Source organism: Rhopalosiphum maidis, chromosome 2 (assembly GCF_003676215.2).
Source record: "Rhopalosiphum maidis isolate BTI-1 chromosome 2, ASM367621v3, whole genome shotgun sequence".
Classification (NCBI taxonomy): Eukaryota; Metazoa; Arthropoda; class Insecta; order Hemiptera; family Aphididae; genus Rhopalosiphum; species Rhopalosiphum maidis.
Window position 1 is genome coordinate 83,281,537 of NC_040878.1, and position 27,983 is coordinate 83,309,519.

The 27,983-nt window shown below is 29.3% G+C and overlaps 1 protein-coding gene across 1 annotated transcript; it reads left to right on the forward strand.

Annotated features, from left to right (window-relative positions):
* The first annotated feature begins 5,815 nt into the window (after window positions 1–5,815).
* Window positions 5,816–27,456, forward strand: LOC113554999 (protein white). The gene is made up of 13 exons (XM_026959241.1): window positions 5,816–5,914; window positions 16,212–16,389; window positions 16,868–17,106; window positions 18,481–18,552; window positions 18,632–18,730; window positions 20,711–20,949; window positions 22,656–22,839; window positions 23,325–23,480; window positions 23,549–23,680; window positions 24,878–25,106; window positions 25,829–25,934; window positions 26,196–26,367; window positions 26,570–27,456. Exons 1-13 carry the CDS (start codon window positions 5,816–5,818, stop codon window positions 26,666–26,668), a joined length of 2,004 nt encoding a protein of 667 aa, XP_026815042.1. The 3' UTR covers window positions 26,669–27,456.
* The last annotated feature ends 527 nt before the right edge of the window (window positions 27,457–27,983 follow it).

Sequence of the window (27,983 nt, forward strand, 5' to 3'; positions counted from 1 at the left end):
ATCTGGTCTAGCTGCTGAATTATCCTTATTTATAAATATTATTTAATAATTATGTCGACGCCTGCACAGCGTTTTAGTAGGCAAGCTATAATACAAGAACGTAAATTTAAATGCATTATCTATTGTTATAATGTTTTAAACAGATAACAATATGAAATTAATTAATTTACAAATTACAATTTTAATCTTATTTAGTAATAATTTCAATAATTTAAATAGTTCATTGCAGTAGTCAAATTAATTATGACAATTATTATTAAACTATTACAAAAGAAATATTAATTATTCACTGTGTAAGCAAATAATTTGGCGGTTACAATAAAATATAATAAGTATGAATGAACTAATAATATTCATGACTATTACGAAACATTTTTGTGAACTGTTTTAAATGAGTAAACGCTTTTAATTTACTCATTTTATTAAATATTTTCACAATTATAATAACGTTTATTATTATAAATATTAGGGTTTTTAATTTCTCAATAACGTTTTACTAAAGTTAAGCTAATTTAAAAATATTGTTATATAATATTAAACTAATTAATCTTGTAACCGAGTACAATCTAAATTCAAATTAAACTAATCTGTATAAAAATAATCATTTAATCTTAATAATTACATTTAGGTATATGAGTAATGTTTTTAACCTAACGCTATAGAAGTATAGAGTGTAGATGAACCTATTGATTTTCCGTTTACAAAAATTAAAAATACTGACAACTCACTTTCAATGTTTGGAATCGATACTAATTCGGAATGAAGCCACCCAGTAGATTAACGGATCAACGTCCATTTAACTGCTGAGATGAGGTACGATTTTTTTAATAAAATTGTTAGTTATCACACATTTACATTCAGTTTAAAAGATTTTTAATATTATAAATGTGGTTTTTTTGAATTATTTATATTTTATATTCTTATTTTAATTTTATGTTATGCAACAAACGCTCAGCGGCTATGAACTTATATTGTATGGTAACAATAACAATTAATAGCAAAAACACAACGAAAACAAAACAAGAAAAGAATGCCTAAACCATTGTGATCGCGCATCATACTGGTCAAGGGTGCATTTCTCGCCAAGTTAGTCTGACTCGATGGCAAATAAAAAGTTTCTTTGTAGCGTGGTATTCTTTATTATTTATTAAGCACCAGACTACCAGAGTCCCAGCATCTATTCGACTGTTTAAAAGTCCCCCAAATAAAGAGTGATGCAAAACTCTTATACAGTCTTAATAGTCTCGCGCCTTTCTTTTAAAGAAAAAGAAACTGCTCACCGGACCCGTAGTCACGGGTGGAGAGGTATTAATAAAGTTTACGCCGCAAAGCTGATAAATCTATTTCAATTCAACTGGCAAATAATCATCTGAGAGTCGGATGTCGGACATTTTGGTTCGGTTGGCTGTAATGTAGTTATACAAAAATGGTTTTCATCATTAAAATAAATAGATTAATACTTTTAAATGATAAATAATATATTAAATTTTAAACTGTTTAATAAAAATATTATATAAGTGCATAATAAATAATAATATCTTATTCAAATAAACATAAATTATACAATAATAATAATATGAAATACTTATAATAACTTGTTATTTCTATTGATTATATTATATAGATTATATTATATTATTTATAGATATATATTGCATCATTCAGTGTATATCAATATAATTTTCGTTTCTTCTGTTTTCGGTAGTTTTCAGACATAATTTTGTATAGACATTCATTAGGCGTATACAGCTAATAATAATGCCGGTTACACTCACTATTCGGGATTTAACTTAAGTTGCGTAAGTCCGAAACACATCTATGTATTATCATTTATCGTGATTGTATATGAATAATAATATTAATTTATTATATTTTTTCATTATTTATTTCGCTTATACATGGCACATGTAAATTGTGTAAATAATATATTATTATAGCTAAGTACTAACCGTGTTAGGTATTATTATATTATTATTTATTATACCATAGAGCATTAATATACATTATACACTGGTATATTTGATTCATCGTAGTAATTTATAAGTGTTAATATAATATTATACTGCAGTAACTACCTATCGTATGTTTTGTACGCACGAGGTGTAACTAAATCGATTAATATGATGTTGGAATACATTATGTAATATAGGTACTTAGGCAATACCTATATCATTGAGATTTGCGCGATACTATTAATAATTGACTTACAGATTTTATCGTCAGATTTGTGGATACCTCTTTACAGCTCTATATTACTCTACAACTAGTTCGGAGAGTTTCATCAATGAATATATTTTCAATATTATAGATGTATAGACATGTTCGCTATTATAAACAGCTTGATGCGTTTTTTATTAACATTCATAATACGTATTGTCTAAGCTGGGCGTTTTATTTTTTTTATGCAATTGTGTTAAGTAATAAAGAAATACTACAGTACTTTCTCGCGTACCAATCGATTGTGTGAAAAATAGGGTGGTTTAAATTTGAAGTTAAACATAGTGGCCAGATTAAAAATTTGGGAACATTATAAAACATTAGGAACGACGATTTTTTTTATAATAAATAACAACGCATTAACCATCCATAAATATTTTACTTAAAAAAATTGTCAAACAATTAACGAAATAAAACAATGGATCTGTAACAAGTAAACATCCTTGGTACCTAACATTTGTTTTTAATTTTTTAATAACTAATAAAATAACGATTATTTGAATTTTACCAATAAGACTATATATACGGGATAAATTGATGAAATTTAGGACATTTAAGCGTCCCGAAAGCATTCGTCGGAACAACGGAACAGTCTTTTGAAATACGGAACGTCTATAGTCACCCTAGTTTAACATATCGTATACCTATGGTTTATTAACATAATATATTCGAATCATGTATGTTTTCTTCGCATGGTAGTATTTATAATGTAATACGTATATGAGCATAATAGATGCTCAACTTCAAGTAACTATGAGTAACTTATATTTTAGTCTAGGGAATGGCTGAGTATCGTGGGCCACGGTAAACATTTTTTTGAGTCTATATATTTAGCTGGCTTCCGTAGTACGTAACATTATTAAAACTTTTTTTTTTACTAAAATTTTAGGAATGTTTACAATTTTTTAATCTATATATACATGTAAAGTGTAATCGAGATACAAGTTTTTTCAACTCAGAAACTACTGGACCGATTTCGACAAAAGTAATATCAATACCTAATACCTATAGGTTCTTTGAGACTATAATATAAGAGTATGATAAAATTTCTTTTTTCCACCCCTATAAATTTCTATAAGGTGGTTCGCACATAAATTCCTATTTGATTCACAAAAATCGAATATTTTTTTCTTTATAGCTAGGGTTGCCTTTGGTTACCAAAAAAATACAGAAAAGACAAAATATACTTTAGTGTTCAACGTATTAAATACTATTATATTTTATCTAAAATTATACTATTTGAATTCACTAATTTAGAACGACCAACGAGCATGGCCTGTTCATGTTGAACAGACGTACACAGTGGTAAGTAATATTCGGGGAATAAAACTTGTATAAAGTTAAATCTAATAAAGTAATATTGTATAGTAATTAGTACTTATAGGCATTTGTCTAATTGTCTATATCAAACATATTATTTCGATAATACAATGGTTATATTGGGTTATTTTGTACCGGCCCAAGTGGTTTAATATGTATGAAACCCGTCCACTGCACAGTAGCACAGTGGCCCAGACCGTCCCTGCCGATATGGTACTTTTTTTATGTTAGTCATATTTTTCCGAACGTAATCTGGTTTTATATCTAATATATTGCACAAACGCATTATTATATATATACGTATATCTTATTAAATAAATAATCTATCAAGGAAAGCACCAAGCCGTTTAGTTTTCAGCAACATATACAAATATTTGATTGTAATATTACTTCTGGATTCAAGAAAAATTTTCCGCGTGGCACATTGGCTCGCGTGGACAGTACTTGTTATCTGTATTCTTATTTTATACAATAAATAAATTCAATAATTTTTTTTTTTCAATTATATTTATAACTTAAACGTACCATCATAAACGGTATGATAAAAAACACAATATGAAATTACATTTGGAGGTAAGCCTACCAGTGTGGGAACTCACTGTATATTTAGCTGTCCGAAAGTATTTGTATTTTTTTCTTTTACATTTTAAGTGTTAATGATTTACCTGTTAACATTTTAGACTTGTAGAGGAAAATAATTTCATCGTTCTTCGCTACACACTCGCGTCGCTATTCATAAAAGACAGAACTTGTCATAAAGTATAATATATCGATTGTATATAATATATCGGTGATCACCATTAAATATGATAAATAATGTATCTAAAATATTTCTTTTTTTTTTCTTTGATACAATAGTAACTTGGTTATTATATGTAGGTAGGTCGTAGGTACGTTTAAACCACACAATTACATGCATGATGCATCAATCAACGGTACTACACATATTGTTCATTCCGCATCGGCATCATTGTACCTTGCAGTACCATTTACGGCATATATTGATGTATGTTCAAAGACAATTATGGTTATGAACTAATGTAATTATTTCATTACAATTATACAGTTTACATTCTCGAGAAAACAATTAATTTTATTTATAAACAATTAAGGTGTAAAACTGTAAAATAATACATTTTGTATATTGTATTATTTTATTCACACCCGGTGCCATGGTATTGAAATTTTTCATTTTTCATTTTCATAAACATTTTGATTATAACTCGTTTTTAGCAAGATGTACTCGTTGAAATAATTTTTGAAAACAATAATGTGTACCTATTTAAATTTAAAAAAAGTTTAGCGTATTTTGAAATTGTAATTTTTTTGGAAATATCTTTCTAGTATTAAAAAAGGATTATTATTTACGTTTACGAATTGGTCGAAATTGTCATACTATACGTTAATAAGACGAAGTCAATATAATATGCGGATATGACGTCCTCTCGGGTTAAAAAGAAATAACAACAAAAAATTACATCATAATATTATGTACTTGCAAGAGGTAATTATTTCAATAATAAAATAATATATCATTTATTAATGTAACAATATCTATAAATACCTATAAACGTATATAATATATATGTATGTATATTGTATATATGATTATATAAACATATATATTATTGTAATAATCGTGGCATTGTATTTAAAGCTCACTTTATACATTATGTTAATAGTGTTTACACGTTTATAATTTTATGTAAAACCAATAGTTATGGAACATAGGTGATAGGTAAAAACCGTATTCGGCTGTGAGGAATGCGATGGCTGTTTTTCAATAATACTCGTATTGTAGAAGTCAAGACGTACAAGTCGAGATGAGCGTAGTGTTAGCTGATCGCCTGTAACCTGTGGCTGCAGCGAACACATAGTATACCTACTATATACCTATACGATGTCGGTATATACCTCTTTTTTACATGTTTATGCATTTTTACCGGCTCGACATATTACGCAACCGCTCGTCTTCCCCTTCCATGCCCATGGCCACGGTGGTGGGTGCCCAGCTGACGGTCCGTTCCCGCGACTGAAGATCAGTCTACGGTGAACGGTCGGTGATCTCTCACATACCTTGTATATCTTGTATCATACTATTGTTATTATTATTATTATTATTACATACGTTTAAATCACGCGGAATGTGGCGAGCACGACTTACCTGAAAAACGCTGGACGGGCACAGCTGCAGTTATTGTATGCGCATACGATATAAAGTTTTCACCGAGTCATAAATCCCAAATTGGCGTGCGCTTTCCGACCGTGCGTCTTCGCCATGGGCCCCAAAGACGAGAAGAAACCGTTGTTGGGCAACAGCAACGCCGACAATTCCCGACCAGAAAAAGAAAAAAATGTCACCCGTTACCGGAGTCTGGTGAGTACTTGCACACTTTACAATTGAATACGATCCTCTTGACTTGTGTACATATAAAATAACTTGTTGTCTCTTAAAAAAATACGAAACGGGCGTGCGTTCGATAGCATCTAGATTCTGAGTGGATGCGTCTGGTACGATAATTCGATGCAGCAATGTCACTCTATACAACTACTCTATCCCGATCTATTAAATTAATATACCGCACAAAGCCCCCCCCCCAAAAAAAAAAAAAAATGTCTGTAATTTTATTTTACGTACCTACGTGACCATTTCGAAGATCTAAAAGGTTTGAGTGACGTTGTCGACCTCTATTAACATCATATAATATGCATATAATGCATATACACTTGTATCATGAATATGATAAATGTACTATAATACAGTTAAACGTTCGTAAAATCATATGTACCTATATAGTATATCTGTATATCTAAATCACCTAAAAGTGGGCAAATGATTTCTGTGCTGATAAACACGTGATTTTACTTTGCAGTATAGTAGTAAAGACGTTTTTTTGCGGTAGGTACATTTTTATTGTTGTTGGTAAAAATCAAATGTTTGTACAGATTGGTGCTCGAATCATTATATCCTTATATTTTTGACGATTGCTTACACTCAATTGTATAAACTATAAAACCTTGTCACGGTATAGTGCACGGTGTCTCCTTATTAGTATTTTTGTTTGGATTAAATGAAAAAAATTAACAATACACATTGAAGATTACTTACGAATATACGAGAACGCTACAATCAATATATGATATTATTATGTAATTATTATTATATTATATTTAACGAGGGAAAAATCCCAACATGTAATCCTTCCCGCGAGAAGGAACTTCAAAATTCATAGATGAGAAAAGAAGGGGAATCTATACGCAACCTACACAGGATTACTTGGTCTATACATAGTCAATACACTCTTCTATTCACGTTTTCCTACAACGCCAGTGGAACAACACGGCGCCTAGTCCGCCGACTATGTGCGGACTGGTAGTTGGCGCCACAGGAAAATAGTACCTATACCCCCAACTCGCCAACAAGTATATTATACTTTTTGATTTCGTTAATGTGGTACAATCATAATATCTTCGATTATTCGATTTTTTTTTTTTGACATGACAATTTCTAACGATTATTAATACAATAACAAATAGATCTCATTATGATCTTTACTATCGGAATTTAAATAAATACTTAGACTTATTATACTTACTTGATTTATGAAATTTGAAATTAAAACTCTTAAAAGTTCTATAATTCCAGCCTTTGAACCATAGAAAGTATATACTTTTATTTAATTTGGACAGTAAAATATTACGTTCTTTCGGGTTGAATTTAAATGACCTATTTACTATCATATTATTCACGGTCTATATAATACAACGTTTTAATTTTTACCTAAGCGTAGCTAATCATATAGTTTGGAAACCAGAAGAGGTTATCTCAACCAATAACTACATTACAGAAGAATCTAATTATAGGGTCAAATATTGGAAATAGTCATGGCTGATAACTGATGATTAATTCAAGTATATCACCATTTTTATATCAGTGAGTAAATCATTAAAACAGTCAGATTTTATTTAATTCAAATGAGCACGAACGTAAATTACATTATTATTTACCTCCTTGTACGTTGTTATTACATCAGAAGAAAATATTTCGCTGATCAAAAAGCTATAATTCAAAATTTGATCTTATCAAAATATACACTTGGGTCGGCAAAATTGAGAATCCATAATCAGTAATAAGTACCTATCACCAAACTGCATAACACTGAGACCATGCTCGATACATAGGTTACACGGGTATTATTCAATTTGAAGGAAGATAATAATGTACTGATTATTATTGTAAATTTTAAAGTGAAGATTAATCACATTCGATATCATTTTCGAACAAATTTCAGTTAAAACTGAACTTGTTTTCAATTTATTTTTACATAGTAGAATATATTATATTGACTCTATTACCGGTTAAGTAGCTTAGTACACCGTTAAACTTACACTAACGAAAACTACTGAGACATTTGAAAAATGACTTTTTTCCAAGCATCGACCGTCTTTTGCAATTAATATTAATGATTAATGATTTAATAGTCTCTTTGGAACCTTTGGAACCATAATAGCGTTAAACAAGACAATATTGTTTGGTGATAGTAATTATGCTTTTGTTTTATTTATCTTGCTTATTCAATTTCTTTCATAGTTTAAAAATTATTCTTAAATCTCTATAAATATAATGTGATTATATAATATTATTACAATATCTATAGTTACTATTTAGTTTCGCTTGAAGGTTAATAATTGAAATCAATAATTTCTTTGGAAATCTAATAGAATTGTACCTATTAACTATAGTTGCATAACGCAAGAAGCATATATTCTTGAATTAAAATTCAAAATGACTAATTTACATATGTGTTATCGTGTTGAGCAATGTACTTCTATCTACCGGTTATATACGTTATTATAATCTATTAAAATAATAATAATCTACTTACTTTATCAACTTATAATACTAATAAATAATCGAGTAAATATAATATATATTAATTGCACGTACCGCGGCGTGTATGCCTAATATAATAATTATAAGTTATGTCAGTTATGATATATATATATATATATAATTTTATGTACTTATATACCTATAAAAGGATATGATAATTTTGTATGATGCATTTGTTGCTGTCGTTTTTAGTTCTTAAATGCGTAAATTAATATATTATTTATATAATTAACACACTTTTCAGTTTTCACAACTAAACAGATAAGTTCACTGTTAATTCAATACTGCAATAGCCTACACGGGTAATCAAATGCATGATTTATCACAATATAAACATAAACAAATGAAAGTACTCTTGTATGTGAGTGTGCAATAATACATTTCAACGCATAGTATATAAATAAATCTGCCTAGTCGTCGATTTCTACAGTATACGATGAGATGAAATTTGCACATTCGCAGAATTGAAATTGTATAATTATTATATTATAGATTCTAAGCGGATGAACGATAAATGTATTGATTAAACGATATGGTTTTTTTTTGTGTGTGTCCTAGGACTCTTTTTATAGTAGCAAACATACTTTTAAGGAGGTTTCTGGTTTAAAATCAAGTTTATGATTTCTTGGGGGAGAGAAATCGAAAATAAAAATGTACAGTATTTTTTAAAACAATCCACTCAAATATTTACGCAAAACCGGTTTTTAAAAAAATTGAGTTGATTTTTATCGTTGTGTTCGGGTTAACAACCAATAGGTAAACAAATAACCATAAACAATTTTTTTTATTAAATATTTATATTTACATTTTTTTTTTAATGGGTAACAAAATATAAGTTGTAAATCTAATACAACGACTTTCATAGCAGTTATTCTTCATCCTTAATCAAAAAATATTGAAAGTACCTACATAGTTACAACTTTTTTTTATAAATAATTAGATTTTTTTTTACAAAATTAGACAATTTTGAAAACGATATAAGTACCTAAAATTATTAATTAATAAATATTATTCTTGAAACTTTTCCTTAACGTTACACAGTGACATTTTCAAATTATTTAGATTACATTTTCGAATTTTCTTAAAAACTATTTTATGTTTTCTAATATTATCAATATCAGATGCACCTTCATTGAAACAAGTACAATGCACTTTGAACAATTTTAATTGTATGTGTTTACTACGTGTTGACGGAAATACGTTAGATAAATGATAATTTCTAAATAACATATTCACATAATAATTGACTAATACATATTAAATTCGTATTCATTCAAGCATTGATTATTATAGAATAGTAAAATCCGATTCAAGTCTTCACACTTCAATCGTAATAATCGCACACATGATAATAATACATGCCAAGTGCTTGACAAAAATGCGTTCATGGTAATCCAATACGAAGGTGTGTTAGTTATGAATTCCCATCATTTGACATTTCTGATCCGATGTTAATTGATACTTTAAAATGAGGCATATAGCTTGACGTACATTATTTCCCTTTTGTGGTGGCGATCGTTCGAGCAGACCATTATAATGTTGAGATACATCGTGCAGTATTTGTTTACAGGCGAAGGGCCACTAATACTTATTATGGTTTCCACGATCACGTAATTTCATGTTTTTATTTATTGATTGAATAATACGGCGAGTGTTACTGTTACTTATTTTCTCAAATAGCGACGGCACTCCCGCAAAGAAGTTAACGTTGTCGTTACGGTTCTAAAAGCACGTGAACAAATTAATAAAAAATATTACCTCGAGTTAGTTACGTTATAATTGAATAGCTAATAAACAAAAAAGTCAAGTATAAACGCTTATAGTTAATATAATAATATGCAGCACAGCCAGTATACAGTTGAAAATAAGTTTATTTTTTTGAATTCTGAGAGGAGAGATTAATTTATTACAGATTTAGACAAGAGTAATTTCTGACGGTTAATTGAATGTAGTTATTACTTTGAAAAAATTAACTTAGTAAACAATTCTCCATTATTTTTTTTTTTATCGTCTAAAAAAATAATTACTTAAAAACGTGAATATTTTCGGAATACCAATTTTTTACAAAATCAATTTTGATATTTTATTGTAATTCGAAAACGAATAGCTCGAGACACTTAAAAGTTAAAATATTCAACAAATATTTATAGTCACATTTTCTTTTCGCCATGTTATAGTTTTCAAATTATATTGGCCCTTTATAAAATTGTCAACTTTTTTTCTATAAATATTTATTACAATTTATAAGCTCGACCAAAAATCTTGAACATTTATTACATGTTTTATCATAAGTTATTTTTACTGAAATTAAAATGCAAAGTATAACGTATAATAAGGCTATATAAATTCGCTATGAGTGTATTAAGTTCTAATTATGTAGAATTGGATATTATAATCACGTACAATTATGATTTGATTGTTAATTACTCGTATTATTCAAAAATTATTACATTTTAAAATTTTAAATTTAATTATTCCACATAATTTAAATATTTATTTAATATTAACATACAGTTAACATTTTTTATAAATATATTTAATATATTGAAAATACATTGGTAAAGTTTTTGTTATAAGCTTTGAATGAGTTTGAAGTTACGACGAAATTTGTGAAAATGATGAATTATTAGAGGATTAAAACTATTTTAAAGTCAATATATAAGTAATAATTGGTAAATAATAATACGAAATAATCTCATTTTATTCCTTACAAAATAATTTCAATAAATCGACCATTATTTGGTGCAGCACATTATACCATATTTATATGTTAATCATTCTATTCGATAAAAAAAAAACATGTTGGATCTTTCTTGGGTTATTTAATACATATATGAACTCGTTTAGTAAACAACTAAGAATCAAATTCTATACCAACGTTGATTTAGATTTGCTTAGCATTATATAACATTGCTTAAATATTATTATAAACCATTTATAGTCTACCGAGATGATTTCGCTAAAACAGAAATAGTTGGAAATGTGGGTTTTATTTAATGAACTTGACGAAATCAGCAAGTCTGGTAATGAACAGAAGCTATTATTTCTAAGAAATCAATATAATAATATAGATCATTACATGACGCACGCCATTCAGTAAAAAGATAAATATAATAATCGTTCGGTACACTGTTGACACCTTTGATAACACTATACGGAGCACATCCGAATACGTTACTATATAGCCGGAAAACGATATCGCAAGAAAAAAATTAATATTAATTTATGAAGTAATATTTCATGTAATTGTCGTCTCACCAACTCAACAATAAATCAATTATATTTTCTAATGAAAACTTTATTCCGTACTTTATAATAGACGTAACTAACGTCTGTCACTGCAAACTTCACATACACATAAAATGATACATATGTCTATGAATTATCTAAGTATATATTATTATTTTTCTATCTTTATATATAAACACTAATTGTATAGAAAAAGTCCCATTGACTTCACCTGGAAAAAAATGTATATTTTATGTGGCATATAATAAACAAAAAAATGATTTGTTATTTGTTCAGTGCCATCGGACGTGGTTCAAATTACTCTTTAAATCATCCTAATGGAATTTATAAGAACAACCTCCGAAATTGTCGAAATCAGTAAAGTAGATTTTTGAGACTATAAATCATATCCAAACACGCATTGTCTTTTATAATGTATAAAATCAATTATATAGATCAATTATATTTATTATAATGTAGTATTATATAGATAACAATTTGCCTTTTAATTGACCCGATTTATTGGTTTATTGTAACACATTTAAATTTATAATACTATTATAACACGCCATAAAACTATTTTTAAAAATCATAAATATGTTTACTATCAAATTATAAATTCTGGAACGTTCGTATAACATTAACTAACTAAGTACCATGGGGATATTAAATATATTTATGTATGTATTATATTATTATTTTGTTCAAATATTTTTAAACTTTATAAAAATAAAAATATTTTAATGCGACAAAAAACACTGCAATTTATTATTTTCACTTTAAATTCGTTGACATAATTTTCTAACCTTTGACGATTACCAGCCATTGTGGTAGGAACTTAAATCTCTAATAAACACACACAAATAAACAAAAATATAACTAATATAGTAAATACAGTAATTTAATGAATTTTTAAAATTTAATTATATTACTCTTTTTATTGTTTTGGCTAATTTTTTCGCTTTCATATCACTGTCGATTCTTTAATAAAAACGAAGCAATAAGTCAATATATACCTAATAAATTTATACTATCAATACTATTATAATGGCACTATGAACTGTTATGATAGGCATTTTAATTTTTAAATTACAGTTTTATAAAATAAAATAGTATTCGGAATAGTAGAAGAAACTCAACTAAAATACTAGACAATGCATGTAATAATTATGTCGATAAAAATCAATAACCCTACAGTATACAAAATAAAAAGTAATAGATTCCTTACGTCCCAAACAAGATTTTGATTCAACCTGACCAAACAATCATGATTCAACTATAAAAACTGCGGTCAAATTTATCTATGTATGTGTATAAAAAAAAAATTAAAAGTTCTTAACTATATATCCTATAATAGTGATTAAATTTTACAACAGTTGCACATCTGCAGAAAAACCACGTGTAAAAATACTGTCTATTTGATTGCACAACCAACTGCAAGAATTCGTATACACCAGAATAATCAATATCTTCGCTAGAAAAATATAATCAATATCTGATTTATCCTATCGATTAATGTCGTTAAACATTATGGGTGAAATAGCGGAATATTATACAATAGATTTAAGGACATGTTATTTTGTTTTAATTTAAAAAACAATAATAAATATTACCCTAAATACCTCAAAAATGTTTGCTAAACATTATTGTTTTATATTCGAGATTAATGCAGGTTAATGGTTTAATGAGTTTACCTCTGCTTGTACAACTAAACTAAAAATTAAGAAGTACCTATAATCTATATAATATTATAATATATATAATTTTATAAAAGCATGTAAGTATGTTAAAACAATTAATTCTTCGTGAGACACGCTGTATAATAATATAATAGTAATTAAAATGGTAAAATTGTCTTATCTTTAGAGCGTATTATTTTATTTTTAATTAATAAAATCGGGTTCCTTCAAATAGTATGTACGACGTGTACTACACGTTTTTAAGGTACACATGTACAATACATTATAAATATTTCTATGAAAAGACTTAAAGCCTGTATAATAACGTGTAACATTCAAAATTTTAAACAAGTATTTGAAAAAAGTATAATATTTTCAAAGTAAACAACTATATGCTTATATATACAATACAATATTATAAAAATATTATATATTTTTATGGAATTAAACATTGATCTATTATAGAGGTGTATAGATCAATAAAATATAACTTTGATAACTGATAATTATTAGAATTAAATGCACGAACGTGAGTTGAAAAAATAAAAATTAAATGCTTCTAATGATGTTATAAATAATAGATATCAAGATCGTAGTCGTGTTATAAGTTTTTACGTGAGCGTGACTGACAGTTGACGAACAAAAATAATTATATAAACCTAAACTTATTATAAAAATGAATAGATGGTTTTTAGTACTTAACTACAAAAATTGTATACTTGAAGGTTATAGCATAATATTATAATATTGTGTGTACAAGTAATTGTAACTGGAAATAAATTCTTCTTCAAACCCGTTTTAGATGTGCGTTTGTTGTGCAAGATTATTTGTTTCACAGACTTAATTTTTTATTTAATATATTATATTAAAGTGTTATATCTTAATGTTAGATGCTATATTTTCTAAGACAGATACCCAAATGTCAACGTGAATAGTCTGCAAAATAATATTTTATCGTTCAAGTGTCTTGAGTCACAGTATAAAATAATTCACGATGTTTTTTAAAATCTAATAGATACACATTTTAAATAATAATAATACCGTTTATTAATAATTAATAATTTAACTAACCTTGGTCTGAAGGCAATACAAATATTTCCCTTCTTAATTAATATTATTTATTATCATGGAGCATCGTAGTACAAAAATTTACTTCTAAATATTTAGATTTAGTTAGTTGATGGTGGCAGTTAATTTAAATATTAAAATTAAAAAAGCGGTTTTTGTTTTATACGTATTCGATTAAAAATGTTAACATATTTTTTTTTACTTGAATTAAGTTTTTTTGACAATCTCTTAAAATTTGCTATAACAATATGAAAAAAAAAACATGAAATCAATTAAACTATTAAAAATGTATACATACTTATTTTATATATTAATAATATATTATGTAATATGTTAATGAATTTATGTCATCAATGTCAATAAGCAATAGTTTAATACTACGATTTAGAACACAAACAGCATTCAAATCCATATTAAATTTATGAATATTTTATTTAGTATCTAAATCCAAATTAGGCAACAAAAAAAATTGCTTTGCGATTTATTCCTTTTTTTAATATTATGTTAGAATTCTTAAAGATTTAATTTGTTAAATATTCAATTTCTTATCAAAGTTTTTAACTATTATAGTATTATTATTAAAATATAATACAGTAGGTAATGGTAGAATAGTCGAATAATAAAGAAGCCGAATGAATTTCACTATAATGCAATAATTAGTTATATGAAAAATTGGTTGAATGTCATACCTCTTAAAAAAAATTGCTTCAAGCCCCTTTGATCGTGTTATGAATTTATTTTAAATAATATATATATTTACTAGAGGTATTGAAAATTTAATTTTTAGACAAGTTACCTAACTACCTATTTATGATTTATGAAACGTAAACGATATATATTTGATATAATTTGATTTTTCACTTATATTACAGCTTATTACTTATCAGTTAGATAAGTTATCACGAAAGAAAATATTTTAAATTCAACCTTAATGTTTGAAAATAGTTATTGGAACCATTTCATATTTTCATATAGATTTATAATCTATAATATTTAAAAAAGTCAATATCAATGATCAATCGTTACAAATGAGCATTTTAAGATATACACAATATATATTATACATTTAATCATAATAGTATTTGACCATTGATGAAATGTAAATATTAATCTAAAAATGATAATAAATATCTTTCCGGAGACAAATCACCGGGTTCATTTAACAGTATCGTTAGTATTCGTTACTGTAATTATTTTCAGTGGTTACATAACTTCGTATAATCGTGTGTCCCGATAAATAATTATAATTGTTGATACTTTACGGTTTTCATCACTGCGTGACGTAGATGTTGTACATCTTGATCACACTACAACAGTACAACACATTACGATCTGAAAGCAATTTAATAAAATATCAAAAACATAATTTATAATTATGACCCGTGATTAATATAATAATATAAGATAATTATTTTTTGTATTTCACTTCCTTAATAGTATGGTCCAAAGAACTTTCCTATCCCTGAACACCTGCAATATAACACTATATGGTTTTTGGACAATACAATAGTGATTATAGACCAAAACCTATACGTTTATAAAAGACTTTAAATGTAGATATTTAATTCTATCTTTACACGAATTCATTTTTTCTCGAGAAAAGGTATGGTTATGGTTTTACGGACAGAGTAATGAAAAACATGCAAAATGCATAGAACAGTGGATACATAGACACGTGTGTACTAAAACTGTTATATCAAAAATAACAACCTGTAAGACTGTGTCCACATATTTGAGCTACTTTAAGCAGAGATTAATCTTACGCGCGGACAAACTATAAATTATAATGATATTGTATTTTTCAGGAACATTCCAACGGAACGGGCACCAATAAACAAGTCAACCACAGCATCACGTATACGTGGACAAACATGAACGTGTACACGAAAAACGGCAAAAGTCAAAACTTTTACGATTCGCTCACGTCGTGCTGTTCAGGGAGTCTTAAAAACAAGACTGAAAAAAAACAATTATTAAACAACGGTTAGTTACACGTATATAATATAAGATAACTTATAATACCATACGACATTTGCCAAAAAAGTATTATCTCTGCGTCAAGTAAGAATTTATTTCTTCGCGCTCTCGCGATAGTATTATTTATTTTTACGATTATAATATTACAAAATCGTTAACGGTCAATTACTGTTTTATGGTACCGTGTTTACGCCATACGTGGGATACCCGGCGGGCCAATACTCACCGTGTGCGGTAATGACTGATTTTTTACTGCAGCTAACACACGGATCTAATGACGTCGGTTTTATGGCATAATACTCTTGTGGGAACTCAAAAATCATAATATTATGCGTATACCGCGTGCTCGGGAGGGACATTTCGTTCTCTTTAATTTATAAATTCTTCAACCGACAAGTCCTTACTGTATAATATACTGTGTTGTTATTATACTTGTATTATTTGTACATATAAATTAATTATAATAATATGTTGACGGTTGCAGTGAGCGGTTCGGCGCGACCAGGCGAACTGTTGGCTCTGATGGGATCCAGTGGCGCCGGCAAAACGACCTTGTTGAACTCGCTGACATTTAGGAGCGATAACAACGTGTCGGAATCTGGAGTTAGATCCATCAACGGCATACCGGTCAACAGTAAATTGCTGACGGCCGTCTCCGCGTACGTCCAACAACACGACCTGTTCATAGGGACGCTCACGGTCCGAGAGCACTTAATATTCCAGGTGAGAAAAACTAGGAATACGGGTTTTAGGGTTTTAAGCGTAACGTTCGGGAGTGTTGCGCGAGGACTCGTCCCTGTAGCGCCCACAGATATACTATTGTGTACGCGGATGGGGCACGCGTTGTATATTAATTATAAGTGTGATCGAATACAGTTACAACTACGAAACAACTACAGTTATGACCAAATTGGTTATTTGCAATTTTAAGGATATGTAGATCCTCACCACTGATAATATATATATATTAAGTAATAATAACTTTAAAACACAATTATAAGACGAATGTCCTTGCAATTATTTCAATAATAACAATAATAAAATAAATGATATTGAAATTTATCGAATTAACGATTGGGCGGATGCCGAATCGATAAAATCGTTTTTCTTTTTCGTGTATCCTAGTTCACAGCTACGTCGTCTGTCGTGTCGCGTCGTGGATCAACCCAACTGGAAATTTTCCGGTAGATCGTGGATAGTGTGAATACCACGATTTCAATAGACAATAAAAAATTGATAGACGAAACGCCACGCGGTCACACGATAAACGATGACACGACGTAGCTGTGAACCCGGATCAAACCGTACCCACAACCACATATAACCATATTATGGTAACTACATGCATATAATAGTAGAGTGGATTCCACACATTATTATATAGTGTAGGTATATATTTATTAAGCGTAGGGATGACCTGTCAATGTATAAAAAATATTTTCCACGATAACGTCTGATCCGACATAGTTTCCACGTGGTAGTCTTACCGATCCGGTTATTAAATCTCGTCGTAACCATATCACCGAGGTGGAGGTCACCGACCGCGGATAACCAACGCGACAACGACGACGACGACGACGACCCGAGGTTTTTTTGCTGGTTGCTGCGGATTAGGTTAGGTTAGGCAATACATTTTTTGCAAACATTCTTAATTCCCTTCCGAACAAAACTAATTCCGGCTTCCGAGTAAACGGACACACAGAATAATTAACCACGCGACAGATAATCACTACGAACCATGAATATGTATAATAATAATAACAATAAAACGATATGACACGAGTGACGAAATTCATTTTTAAAACCAATAGAGAACCCTTCATAATTAAAATAAGTAGTATGTAATTTATTTGAGAAAATCGCACAACAAAAAAGTGATTTATATGAATTTTTTGTTTTGATAACTTTATAATACAATATGACACTTGAAACGGGTAATAATACTCTTCGACTATAACAATGATTTACTTACACGAGATTAGTATCCGAGTTGCTAAAATAGTCTGACTATATAATAAAATAGTCTTTAGTATTTGAGTTGCACATTATAATGGCTAACATTTAGCACTGTGTCTTACATTTTAATTGTTATGACAGGCGATGGTGCGAATGGACAGACACATACCTTACGAAAAACGGATGGCTCGAGTTGAAGACGTCATACAAGAGGTGAGTTTAATATTATTATATTTTTATCTGGTTGCACTTATAATAATACTATTACGGTTTATATTTTTGCCCAATTCAGCTGTCATTGAGCAAATGTCAAAACACTATCATCGGTGTGACCGGCAGAATAAAAGGTTTATCTGGTGGTGAAATGAAACGTTTATCGTTTGCATCCGAGGTAAGACTGATTAATTATATTAATACATAGGTAACACAAAAACTTGTTTTAACCACGGCTTTAGTTACTATGGTTGCGTGACGGCATATAGTGGGTTGCAGAAAAAAACGGCGTTAAATGTTCTTATCAAAAACCTCCAGATTACTAATGCTTTTAGCGGAATTTGTGGTGTACCATGCCGTCATATTATTTTTCAAATCCCGTTTATTTTTTTTTTTAAATAAAATTGATATATAAAAAATTATTCATAATTATTGTTTGATGATAACTGGTATTGTTTGCCGCAAATAAATGAGTATTTATGATTTAGTGGACTATTTATAATCACTAATCAGTCATTACTATTTATTAAAATTCTGACTTATTTTGTTATTTTATTATTAAGATTTATTATTACTATAGTAATAGACTATAGAGTACTACATATTTGAATTGTATATTTCTTATTTTAATAAAACAAAAATTGTTTTTCAAACATAAATATGCCAAACTATTGTTGTGTGCGAGAACTTCATACCATCTCCAAAACTATTTTTAAAGTCCCACAGAATGAGGATATGAAGAAAAAGTGGGAAGAAGTGTTAGGATTTACTATTAAAAAAAATTACCATATTTGTGCTACCCATTTTTAAGACTCTGATATCATCAGTAAATGGGAGTCTGGTCAAGAGTTTAATAAGTATACGGTAAACTAATTTTCAATTTTCATTAGTCGTTAAAATTACAATAGTTTTATAATATTATCAATATTTATGTATGTTTGAAAAGACTTCATTTAAAAAAAAGAGCCATTCCTGTTCCTTGTAAAAAAAAAGATTTATGCACAATCTTTGGAAAGTATAAAAGTTAGTTAAGTTTTAAATATAGTAATATATAATTATAAATATAACACTGCATTAATATAAAATAACTAACTACATCTTGTTATAAACAAATCATAATTTTTACTTATATTTTTAACTTTTTTTTAAAACAATGTTTCTTGTTGGGCAGTAAATTATTTTATTTTTTACTAAAATTAAATTGTATGTACAAATTAGAAAGTTGTATTATTATTTTTATAGATTGATGTAACAATGGTAAATTCTGTTATTCAACTTATTTACCAAAATATTCAAACAATACATTTATCAAATAACTGGTACTTGCAATGGAAATATAGAATACATAGAATATGAGTCAGTTATCGTATTTCATAAATTAAGTGCTTTCAAACCTAACTATAAAAGGCATATTGAAAAACAACTTGTTTTAAACGAAGGTATAAATAACAATTGTTCAATTTGATATATAATAAATGAATATTTAGAAATAAAATATAGGAAATGTTTGGGGGGGGGTTATAGGTAATGAACATTTTTAACATTTTTTGTGGGTGTCTAAGCTTTAGTATCTAATATTTATAGCCGACTGGCGAGTGGCGTACACAGTTGACTACAAGTTCCACTAAAAGCGCTAGCAGTCTGAAGGTTTTTGATAAGAACATTGCACGATCAAAAAATTGTCATCGTCGTGCAACCATTCATATCTATAGTCGTGGTTTTAACCAAATTTACTTTAATAGAGTGTAACATAAATTATAATATAACTATTACGATTTTCGTTCTTTTGTAAACATAATGTTTAGGATTAGGGCGTATTAATGTCATAAATACATTACATAATATATAAATAAATATTTATATGGTATAATTTATAAATATATCGCGATAACCGTTAAATATTTGATAACAGTGCTGTACTCAGAATTTGTTTTCGGAGGAGAGGGGCTTAACCATTCATATTCAACTCTCTAAGAAAATGAGAAATAATTTAATAACATATATATACACATACTATTTGAAGTAAAAGATTTCGAGGTGGGCTTAAGCTCAACATCTCTCCCCTGGATACGACACTGTTTGATAATATATTGATATTGTAAAACTCGATAGTGTGAACTTTTTTACACACCGTTTGTTTTCTAAATGCTCTCTACAGGTGTTGACAGACCCTCCGCTGATGTTCTGCGACGAACCGACTTCGGGACTGGATTCGTACATGGCGCAAAACGTGGTTAGCGTGCTCAAGTCGATGGCGTCCAAGGGCAAAACAATCATTTGCACCATTCACCAGCCGTCGTCCGAGGTGTACTCCATGTTCGACAAGATACTGTTGTTGGCCAGCGGGCGTACAGCTTTCCTGGGCACTCCCAACGATGCCATCGAGTTTTTCAAAACGTAATATCCGCCTCTTGTAACGCTTAACACAGTAACACGTGAGAAGTTGAAAAGAATTGTAAAAAAAAAAAATAGTGAATAGTCACTTGATTTAGCTACCTCTCCGTGATACGTGATTTACGATCATTGAATCTTATCAAAAGGTCCTCCAAGATACTCTACTGAACTATAGATAGACTCTTAGGTCCAAATACCCTCCCCCCAGCAAATAGATAAGATACATTTTAAATTATATCATTTCTAACGAAGTAAACCACTAGAGGTAACCCATATAGATTACGTGTGATAATTGAATTCACTATCATCATTTTGGTCTTCCTCGTCTTTCAATAGTATATTGAACTATATAATATATAATCAAAACGATAAGCCTATAGGTATTTCTATTCGGTGTATTGATATTATTTCGGTCACTTCAATTAATAATCAAAATTATATAAAAAAAATCAAGATAAAACTACTAAACTAATTAAAATGATAACTTGTTTAAACTTTTAAGCTTAATTAAAGTTGGTTAATTTTTTATTTAACCAGTGTACCTAAAAACTGCTTTTTTCCATTTAATTTTAAAATGTATTTCATACTTTTTGATCATGTAATAAATTATAACATAATTTACATGTATATTATTATATGATTTCAAATTAAATTAAACCAACAAATAACTCATTAGCGTTTCTCGGTAAAACAATAATTATAGGTATTTACCAGTTACATAATTAGAAAAAAACGCAATTTTGTATAGTAATGGCTCCCAAAATATTTTTATCCTAGAATATTATTATTAGTTACTAAAAGTTGCTTACATTTTCAATACCAAAACATTTTGTACTTCTCAGTGACAAGTACTTTTAGATCTGAGAAAAACAAACACCATAAGCCATTTCAATTTTCTCAGTAAAACAATAAAATACATAGGTATTTGTATTTATTTTTTATAGTTCTTCCCTACAAAAAATTAAACATCTCGAGTAATGATTTCTATATTTTTATCGAAAATGTTTTTTTTACAGTCAATGTTATGGATCTGAATAAAAAAAAAGTTAAAATTTTCACGACACAACCTTTATGAAACTTGAATTATATACACACATATACCGCCTAGAGTAGCGCTGAACTATTTCCATCCGGTTCAATTGTATTTTAAACCATGAAACAATTTGTGTAGGTGGGTAGGTGTGTGTAGATATAAGAATAATTAAGATATGACGGACTTGGTTAAACCTATTATTCTATATAGTTAGCGGGATATAATATTTTTTTTATATATCGTTGTGATAAGGGTGGGTTAAAATTTAAAATACTACCAAAAATCATAATAATCAATTTCTCGAGATTTAAATAAAAAAAAGATTTAAATAACTGTAAAATCAAATCCCCAATTATAATAATGATAGATTTATAGGAATCCCGGAACCCGTAATTAATAATAATTAATAACTTATGTTGAACATACAAAAATAATAATAAAATATCAAATCAAAGCATTATCATGGACTAAATTATTTAAAATATAATTCATAATTTATGTTAATTGGGTGTAGTCAATACTTTGTGTGTTGTTTCCGCTTAGATTAAATCGATTAAATTTTAACGTTAGCACTACGTTCTCGTGTTGATTTAACCAATTCGAGTTTTGATTATCATTTGCTTAACCGTCTTTGTACACAGAGTATTATATCTTGTTGTGAATTCCATGTGTACAGGCTCGGCGTCAGCTGCCCGAAGAACCACAACCCGGCGGACTTTTTCATTCAACTGTTGGCCATCGTACCGTCTCAAGAACTGTGCTCGTACGACACCATCGACACGGTTTGCGAGGCTTATGAGGGCTCAAACTACAAGAGTGAAATGATCGAACACCAAAAACAGTTGTTCGCCGCCAGCAAAGTGAGTGCGTGTGGATCGATGAAACTCGACCGCATAAGTGTATAATACAAATGAGCATATTATTATAATTAATAGACCCGAGTACCAGACTGACAGTGCCCAACTATAATTCAATGATTACTATTTTATGCGAGTGTTGCGATAATGATTTATCGTTTATCCGTCTCGTAAGGGAATCTCACTAAAAAACTGTGGGCTTCCTATATAGTGTTCTGTGTAAACGAATCTAACATAACACATTCGTATATTAAAATAGTGATAGCTGGCCCTTTTCCGCCGCGATGTATAGTTTTCAATTTTTGTTAATATCATATTATATTTTACGGACCCAACTCGTCACTAGGGTCACTGACTTAGATGCAATCGCGAGGGCGACTTCTGCAATATACGATATGACCATCGGAACCATACACGCCCGCGGCTCTTATTCGAATAAACTATATTATATATGTTTATAGTTAACGTCGGATTTCCGCTTTTTCCAGAGCTCAATGGACTATTGGGGCTCGACCGGTCTGGAGAACGTCTCGTCGCCGTACAAAGCGACGTGGTTGGAACAGTTTTCGGCGGTCTTCTGGCGGTCGTGGCTCAGTATCAAAAAGGAACCAGCCCTCACCAAAATCAGGCTCATCCAAACGATGGTAAAAACCGATAATAATACGGTGGTAACCGATCCGATCTTATCCACAAACCGTTTTCATAATTTCAGTTGGTAGCCGCTCTGATAAGTTTCATATTCTACAACCAACACTTGGACCAAGACGGAGTGATGAACATTAATGGAGCCCTGTTCATGTGCATATCTAACATGACGTTCCAGAACGTGTTGGCCGTTATTAACGTGAGTATACCGGTCCTAGTGATCGCCATGACTCCGGTGGGTAGGGTTAGGTTTGACAGCGGTGCAAGTAGGAGCCAGGAGATGACGCGCACTTGAGAAGGTTAAAGCCTCTCTAAAGTAACGGCAACTCTTCAAAAAACTTGAGTACAACGTTTTTTTACTTGTCGACAAAGATTTTTTAATTCAGTAAAAACACATAAAAAGTAAAAGTTCTATGTGCTGAAATTTCTACTAAATTCAGAGTTTATGTAATTGTTATTGGTATATTATTTAATAACAAATACAGTTAAATATTTACTCATATATACCTACTATTATTAATTTTAAACAATAAAACTAAAAAAAAAAATGTTTTAAGTTAACAGTCTTGAGTATCACAATATAAAAATAAAAATTATAACTACTAGTTTCAGACATTGTCAATCAATCATCGTCAATTGTTTAAGTTATTTTTATGTTTTTTTTATTTATTATCCATTTATACATTGTGTGTGTGTGTAAGATTATTATATTTTATTTCAAGTTTAATATTATTAATTTCATAAGTAATTTGATAACGCTAAACGTTCGAAACTAAAATGTATACTATCAATTGTTAATTTTATATTATAATATATCATAGCAAAGGTTCCCAACCTTTTTTGACTCATGACACCCTTAGTTATTTTCTAAAAATCCGAAGGCACCCTATGCCCTAGAAACTAAAAATATATTTCAAATAATTTCGCGGCACCCTGGTTGAGAATCTCTAGCTTATAGCATACTCGAGACGGTAACCGTAAAAAATATTCATAGTTATACCATTTACAAATGAATGTATTTATTTTAACCACACCGTTTATCAATCAATATTGATCAATTAAACATTATACCGTTTACAAGTTGCTAATGGCTATGTAGCCATAAATCATAATAATATATTATAATGTACCAACGTAATTATATTATTATTACTTAATAAGGTCTTTGCACCTTTGCGCTAACCGTTTCAAGTACAAAGTTGAATTTATAATAAGCATATACAGGAAGAGCGTTTCTGTGTATTCAAATAAATGGTTGAATGGTGAAAAACTTGCACCAGTTACTGGGCGGCAGGGTTTCATATATCTATGACATAACACATAAATGTAGTATTAAAGACCACAGACAATGCTACTATAATATTATGTTATTAAATTATCATTTCCACTGCCACAGGTATTCTGTTCCGAACTTCCGGTGTTCATGCGCGAACACCACAACGGCATGTACCGGACGGACGTATACTTCCTGAGCAAAACCCTTGCCGAGGTACCAATATTCTTGGTCATACCAATACTGTTCACGTCCATCATGTATTACATCGTGGGTCTAAACCCGAAGTTCATACACTTCCTCACGGCCGTCCTTTTCATAACGCTCGTCAGTCTGGTGGCCGTTTCGTTCGGTAAGTGAATTTGTCGAATTATACTCGAAAATACGTGTTGGTATTACACCTTACCGCTCCCAAATTTGTTTCAGTCAGTGGACGTCGCCCACACAGCAGTCTTTATTTTAAGGGGTTTTAAACGGCAATTTTGACGACACTCGAGTACTTCTTACACCTATTTTTATCATACTTTTGGTTGTTCGGTACAGTAATGATTATGAAATTAGCTCGTCCTTTGGCGCAAACCAACAACGTTAGATAAATATTTACGAGTTTATAAAGAAATGGCCACACATGTACGATAAATTATCTAATCTCCAATGTTACGTTTTTTATTTGTTCATTAACAGGACCATTAACGTGTTATCAATTATCATAGACCTTTCACACAGGTCCAACATTGAACTTCGATTTAAAAAAAAACACAATTTTCAGAATTTATAATAAAAGCCCAAATAACCACATATTTTTTCTGACGTTATTAATTATAGTTAATTCAAAAATAAGAGTCCGACGCGGCCCGAGTTAAGTTTTTTTCATTTGAAAAAATATGATTAAAATCCAACTACTGCTCTGTAGTTCAACTATAACAATAGTCTCTGTTCGTTTTGCCCGTATCGTAACTATAAAATTGCCTGAATTTTATTTACAAGTACATAGCTGACTCTGAAGCCCTTAAAATAAAATCACATAATAACACTTGCCTGTCCTAACACACATGATTTTTTTGGTTTTCTCAGGTTACTTCGTATCGTGCGCCAGTGGTTCCATATCGGTCGCACTTTCAGTGGGGCCCACGATCGTCATACCTTTCTTGCTATTTGGCGGTTACTTCTTGAACGTCGGGTAAGTCACAAAGCATGGTGCATTACTATGTAATATTATTATGACGCACATATATACGTATAATGCAAAATCATGTATTACAATAAAATAATAAATATAAATAATTAATTATTTTGTACAACGCGTTTATATCGAATATAAATATATGATATTATATGACAGCATTCGTATGATATATATATATATATATATTATATAATAATAATAATAATAATAGTTATCGCTAGGTATAATAATATATTATAAATATTTGTTTTCAAGATCAATTCCGTATTACTTCCGGTGGCTGAGCGTCTTCTCGTGGTTCAAGTATGCCAACGAAGGGCTGCAGGTCAACCAGTGGGCAGACATCGACACCATCCAGTGCAACAGAGCGAACACGACGTGTCCTCGTTCCGGTCACGCCGTTTTGGAGTCGAATAGTTTTCTAGAGGTAAACAGACAACAACGTTGTTGATTATTGTTGGTTTTGAATTAAATGCAAACATATTATTCCGACGGCGGCAGTTGTCAGCCGACAGTGAATAATTATTGCCATCACCAGAGATTTTTAGCTACGACCCTATTTTTATCGTGTACCGTGTTTTAAACGCATCTAATCTATTATTGTTTCGTTTTTTTTTATTTTTCCCCAGTCAAACATCACCATGGACATAATTTCACTATTTTTATTAGTCATCGTCTTTCGGTTTATGGCGTACTTATCACTCCTGGCCAGAACGGTGAGGAAGTAACATACACGAAATAATGTTTTCAACGGTTCTGGAAATTCATCACTGCCACAACTGCGTATAACATACCTACATAATGTTTGTAAAAAAAATCGCCAAGGGCATACACTACGTAGAATTAAAATATAGATCCTGCAGAGAATAAGGAAAACTAAATACATTAATATATTTATACAATTATACAGGATAAGGTCGCATAGTGTTGTACATAAATTATTTTACAAAAGATAGTAGAAAGAAAAATAATGTAATGTAATTTTAATTTAATTTAAACAAATAACTACATAATATAGTTAGATGCCATGTCATTATTGTGCGTTCATCAGTTGAAGACATTCTAATCTCTGAAACTTCATTTCTATAATTAATAAATTGGTTCTTAAGTAACTTTATTTTTTTTACATTTTATTATTTAAATTTAAGTATCAGAGTGCCTGAGTGCCATAGCCAGAGTGAATGCCCGTGACTGTACATTTCACTCAAAATCTCATGTTTTTCTTATTAGATAAATACACTCAACCACACTGATAAATCTTAATATATAATATTACTAGTTTACCTATAATTGTGTATATTAAAGTTACCCCCCCCCCCATTCGAATTTAAACCTAAAATACGGTACTAGTATTTGGTGAACTAAAATAAAGTCAGTTGTTTGGTATTTAATCTGACTTTTTTAATAGTAGTCGTGATTATTTTAAGAGTATACATTTTATGTTTGTTTGATGATTTTTTTTATAATTATTATAATTATTACTATTATTATTATTATTATTACCTTATATAATACAAAAACGATTAAATTATTGATTGCACATTGTTGAATTATTATACAAAATTTATAACTAACGTGTATTTGTTAAATTTATTAAATGTTGTTGAGCACATTTTGAGTTGATTTATGTTTATTTGCTTTTACATAATATATTATGAACCATGATAATATATATATATATATATATATGTTTCTGAATTACAATTAATCAATTTGCACAAATTATGAAAAATTTAATATTAGAGTAAATATCTATTTTGAATTAAAAATATTACCACCTATTTATAAAGCATGCAACTAATGAAAATCCACAAATTAAACAACAAAAAAAGAAGTTATTATCAAAAAATTAAAACTGTATTCATAGTATTAATTAATTATATTTATTTCACTTAAGTCTTTTAAAATTTAAAAACATTAACAAATAATAATATTACTTTGAGCTCAAACATAATATTGATTAAACTTTTTTCTATATTATTTTTTCATAATATATTTAAAAATGATTACACAATCAATGATCAATAATTATTCTCACTATAA